At 42.9% G+C, this 5,600-nt stretch overlaps 1 protein-coding gene across 1 annotated transcript; it reads left to right on the forward strand.

Moving 5' to 3' along the window:
• The first annotated feature begins 1,177 nt into the window (after window positions 1–1,177).
• LOC108935794 (probable N-acetyltransferase CML1) lies at window positions 1,178–3,894 on the forward strand. The gene is made up of 2 exons (XM_018754663.2): window positions 1,178–1,375; window positions 2,876–3,894. The coding sequence occupies exon 2, from the start codon at window positions 2,888–2,890 to the stop codon at window positions 3,557–3,559; it is 672 nt and encodes a 223-aa protein (XP_018610179.1). The 5' UTR covers window positions 1,178–1,375; window positions 2,876–2,887; the 3' UTR covers window positions 3,560–3,894.
• The last annotated feature ends 1,706 nt before the right edge of the window (window positions 3,895–5,600 follow it).

The following is a 5,600-nucleotide window of genomic DNA, read 5'->3' on the forward strand; positions in this document are numbered from 1 at the left end:
ACTTCTTCAATTCCAGCCCCGAAGGTTCAGATTATTCCTGCTTTAAAACCTTTCACCATGTACGGTGCTATGTAACTGTGATGCAAGTCTCTCAACTGAAAGAAAAATTGCGCAATTATATACACACACACACACTTTCTGAACCGTTTGTCCCATGCGGGGTCGCAGGGAACCGGAGCCTACCCGGCAACACAGGGCGTAAGGCCGGAGGGGGGAGAGGACACACCCAGGACAGGACGCCAGTCCATCGCAAGGCACCTCAAGCGGGACTCGAACCCCAAACTCACTCAAGAGCAGGACCCAGTCCAACCCACTGCGCCACCATGCCCCCGCAATTATATACAGTACATTTAAAATTTTTAAGGCTCCTACTTTAATTTTAAAGGCGGAGACATGGTTGTATTGTTGTGTTGTTGATTTCTGTTTTTTAAATTTCTAAGCGCAGTGTTCAGAGAAACTGAATAGGCCTGTGAAACACCCATCTTGTAACTGATGCAGTTGTAGTAAAGATCCCTTTTTCAAAGCACAGCATGATGTAAATACTGTTATAATTCTTTCATTCATTTCAGTTCATGTTTACCTGCTGTGAGAAAGTACAAGTGTTTAAAGAAATCTCACTTTCACTTTAAATCTGTTTCACTTTAAAATTCTAGCACCACGGGGAAGTAAGAACAGAAGACACTGTTACAGTTACATTATGTTGAATACTTCTGATATCCATTTATATTTACTATAGTCCTAGAGTATCAAAAGTTCTCAAGAAGGAGATCGTTGTAAATAAAACACAAGGTGTATTGAAGCATGGTAAACCGTGCAATTTTCAGACAAGGTATGGAAGGACTTGAGTAATCTCACACACACAAAGTCTGAAACTGCTTGTCTCAAGCCAGAGCCCAACCCGGAAACACGCCAGTCCGCTGTAAGGCACCCCAAGCAGGACCTGAACCCCAGACCTGCTAGAGAGCACGACCCAATCAAACTTGCTGCACCACTGCTTTCTGCAGTCACCTCAAATGTACAAATATTATACAGTTAAGTGTGCAGATGGTACAGGCCTCGGCTGTCCGTCCACCTCCTTCTCCCCCCCAGCCCGCATGTGGTACGCTCTACGCCCTCGTGCTGCCATCCGCCAATCAGAGCGTAGCACGGCGGAAGTGCATGTGGGGAGCACGTGAGCTTCGACTTCCGTATTGAGTTCTCCAGTAAGCGAAGGGGTAGGATGTAGAATACTATAGTGACATCAGGATAAAAATTATACCGTTAAAAAGTATATTGAATTAAATTCCATTTGATACAAATAAATATTACCTTTTTGTGACATCTTTTAACGGCAGTTTTTTTTGATCTCGTGAGGACGCGTATCCTTTGTTTCCAGGTAGGTGCACGAACTGTGTCACGTGCGTGCTCTCAGCAGTTTTTTCCCCCCCATCTTGCAGAAATGAATACGCTTATTAACTTATTTACAAATTTTCGTCAGCTTACTGGCCAAATACAAACATGACTGGTTACAAAGGGTTCCCTGTGTTTGTACGGCGTGAGCCGTCTTTCGACCTTGGCTTGGACTACGTACGTGTGGTTAGCAGCGCGGTGGACTTTAAACCAGACCAGATTGTGTGTTGCCTTTGACATGTTTTTTTTTTTTTTTTTTTTTTTATTTTCCCCCGAGGTGTTATGTGTATAGAATAGGGCCTAAATTAAATACAAGTACAAATAAATATTCATTTTGCTGACTTTTTTGTCCAAAGACGCTAGTTTGAAACGGCTTAAAAATGATTTACCAATTTGTACAGGCCAGGGAAGTAGTTTTACTGTTTCAATTCAGGGTGAGTAGGGCCAGGGGTGTTCTAAGTGAAGTACCTACTGGGATTTTAAATTTGGGTCCTTCAACTCCAAAGTCAGCAGCTGGAATCCCTACTACACCTGCTGACCCAGGTTATGTATAATGTAGACAGTAATGAGATCTTTCATGCTGATACTGTATATTTTAATGCATTTTCTACAGTAATGCTAAATAAAATCTACTTACTGTACTGGATTTAAGTGTACTAAATACATGTAAATATTGTTTTTCTGAAGATTTGTGAATGGTAAATAACTTGTACACAATTACATGAACAAAACTTACAATTATTGTTTTTATATTTTGCAAGTATTCATTTAACAAATTATCTCATTGATGGTTCTGTTTTAAATTTATAACTAAGAAGAAACAAATTCATACATATACAGGGTAAGACTGATATGCTTTAGTTGATTGAGATATATCAGATTGTTTTACAGGTTTTAACTCAAGTAATAGGGACTGAATTGTATGCTAATGCATCAGCAGTCATGGAGATCATGGGTGAGAAGAAAGTACATTTCAGAACAGTATATTGCACTCAGACACTGTATATTGCATGTGATTGTAGTATGTGATGAATGTTCATTCATTTCAGAAAACAGTTACCACTTAAGTTGTATTTTATGTTTATGAATGTATCTCAAAATGGATTTGCATTATGAATTATAAAATAACTATTATACAATATCTGTGGTGTTGCCCAGACATGCACAGTGAAGAAAGGAGATGGGCCACCTGAGCCTGGGTTGCTAACAGAGAGTGACACTAAGTCTAGTGACATGTCCAGAAATTATATTTAACTACAAAACATTGGTCAAAACACATTTTTCTCATGAAAGAAGTATAGATAGCCTTAGAAAAATGTGGCAGAGTAGATGGAACTCCTTCTGTTTAACAATTCAATTTATTTTTATAGAGCTCTCTTGTCATAAAGTGACACAGAGCACTGAACAAGGGCATAAGGCAAAAAAACACCACAGACTAAGCTTGGTGGAGGTTTCATATCCACTGCTCTTTCTTTTTATGTTAAAGGGTGCCAGCACCATGAGCAGCTTTAGGGTGCGGCAGTACCAGGATGAAGACAGGGAGATGGTGAAGGAGATCTTTACACTGGGCATGAGCGAGCATATTCCCGCCTCCTTTGTGCACGTACTGAAGCAGCCACTAACCCAGATGGTGCTCATGTGTGTCTTTGGTGCCCTGCTGGCCAGCTCCAGGTCTTTCCTCTTGCCTGTGCTGGCAGTGACTCTGCTTTTGGCTGGGACTCGACAGGTGGTCAGCTACCTCTTCACCAGCTACATTGACACGTCCCTGAAGGATGACCTCAGCTCCATACAGGAGAACTATTTGGAGAAAAGGGACTCCTGCTTTTGGGTGGCAGAGAGTGAGGGACGGGTGGTTGCCATGGTAGCCTGCATGCCTGTTAAGGGCCAGCAGGGGTCCCTGGAGCTAAAGCGCATGTCTGTGCAGAGGAGCCACCGCAGCATGGGCATTGCCAAGGCACTCTGCAAGGTGGTGGCAGACTTCGCCCATGAGAGGGGCTACCAAACTGTCATCCTCTACACGTCTGTGGTCCAGACCGATGCCCAAAAGCTGTACGAACACATGTCTTTCAAGAAAATTAGACAGTTTGTAGTCCCCAGTCTGATTGGCAGACTCTCAAATTTCTCAATACTCGAATACCGGTTAGAGGTGCAAGAGAGTCCTGGCAGATAGAGTTGAGCCTTTAGAGATAATGGTGGTCACCTGAAATTGAATGTTTCTGGGTCTTAACCCATCACAGCATCAAACTTATAAGACCATACTATTGCTGTCATTTTTCCTTTCTTTTTGAATTTTGTGTTACCATGTGTTGTCAAGTTAATCCAGTAGTGACATCCTATTAGAAACTGGCCAAATCACATACTCTTCAAAATGTGTCCTTTTTATGTCGATGTGGGATGTAACTGGGACTCCTGAAAGTTTTCAGAAGAATTTATGTGCAGCATCTATTCCAAACTTCTCATGTCAAAGTAGCAACAGCAGTCTTATCAGAAAGTTTTAATATTATTTCAGTGCAAACATGTTTTTGTAATTTCTTTGTACTGTTTTAAATAAAGCTTTAAAAACTCATGACAGTCCTTCTGGTAGTTTATATTAATGCATTTATATTTATTTAGCTGATGCTTTTCTATCAAGTAAACAAACATTAACTTTTAATAACATTTTTGCTGCCAGTGAAACATCTAGTCTCATGTACCTCACTTCACCATTCTTCGCTTATAAAGCACCCAAGAACTGAGGACTTTAGAGTTGTCTTTTATTTCACAGTGTTTGTCTTTCTTAGCTATTAAGCCTGATGCTCAGTGTGGGCTGCTGAGTAATATAGAATTTGTTTTATTCTGGTTAATCATCTGTAATATTTCTTCTAGCAAAGTTTGTATATAAAATTATTTACAAGAATTCAGGTGACTGCTCAGCGTAAATGTCTTAATATAAATCCTAATATAAAATTTTAATGTTAATCTTTTATAGTTTAATAACTGTTGGAACAGGTAATATGCTGGTTTCCTTCGGTTGTTTTTCTGAATTATTCAAAACTTGCGATGGATCAGCTATGTGTCATCAAGACTGTCTGTCCGTCCATCCATCCATTTTCTTGCCTGCTTGTCCTTCTAGGGTCGTGGTGGCAATAGGGAGAGCAGAGAAGCCCAGACATCCCTGTCCCATGCAACTTCCTCCAGCTCAAACCGGGGGATCCCTAGCTGCTCCCAGGGCAACTGGGAGATATACGTCCTCCAGTGGGTTCTAGGCTGACCTTGGGGCCTCGTCCCAGTTCGCTGTGCTTGGTATACCTCCATAGGGAGGTGCCCGGGGGGCATCTTTACCAGATGCCCAAACCACCTTAACTGGCTCCTCTCAATGTGGAAGAGTAACGGCTCTACTCTTGAGTTCCTCCTGGATGTCCAAACTCCTCACCCTGTCATGGAGGGTGAGTCCGCTTATATCCGCAATCTTATTCTTTCGGTCATTACCCAGAGTTCATGACCATAGGTGAGGGTAGGGACGTAGACTGACCAGTAAATAAGACTCTTATTGCTCAGCTCCCCGTTCACCACTATAGTCCGGTACAGCGACCGTCATTACTGCTGCCCCTGTTCCCAGTCTACAGCCGATATCACGCTCCCTTCTCCCCTCACTCGTGAACAAGACCCCAAGATTCTTAAACTCCTCCACCTGGGGAAAATTCTCTCCCCTTGCCTGAAGGGGGCATACCATCCTTTTCTATGAGAGAACCATGAACTCAGACTTGGAGGTGCTGATCCTTGTCCCAACCGCTTCACACTCGGCTGCAAACCGTTCCTGTGCATGCTGGAGGCATTCATGTGACGGTGCCAAAAGGACAACATGATCTGCAAAAAACAGACATCATCTTCCGGCCCCCACACAGAATGCCCTCCTGACCTCGGCTGCGCTTTGATATCCTGTCCATGAAAATACAAACAGGAGTTAGGACAGGGCACAACCTTGGTGAAGTCCAACACCCACATTGAACGGGCTTGACTTAATGCCGAGTATGCGGACACAGCTCTCACTCCATGTGTACAGAGACCGAACGGCCTGCAGTAGTGGCCCTGGCACCCCATGCTCCCGAAGCACCTTCCACAGAATTTCTCAGGGAACACGATCATAGGTCTTATCCTAGTCCACAAAACACATGTAGACTGGATTAGTGAACTCGCATGCCCCCTCAATTGTCTGTGAGAGGGTAAAAAGC

This window comes from Scleropages formosus, chromosome 8, assembly GCF_900964775.1.
Source record: "Scleropages formosus chromosome 8, fSclFor1.1, whole genome shotgun sequence".
NCBI lineage: Eukaryota > Metazoa > Chordata > Actinopteri > Osteoglossiformes > Osteoglossidae > Scleropages > Scleropages formosus.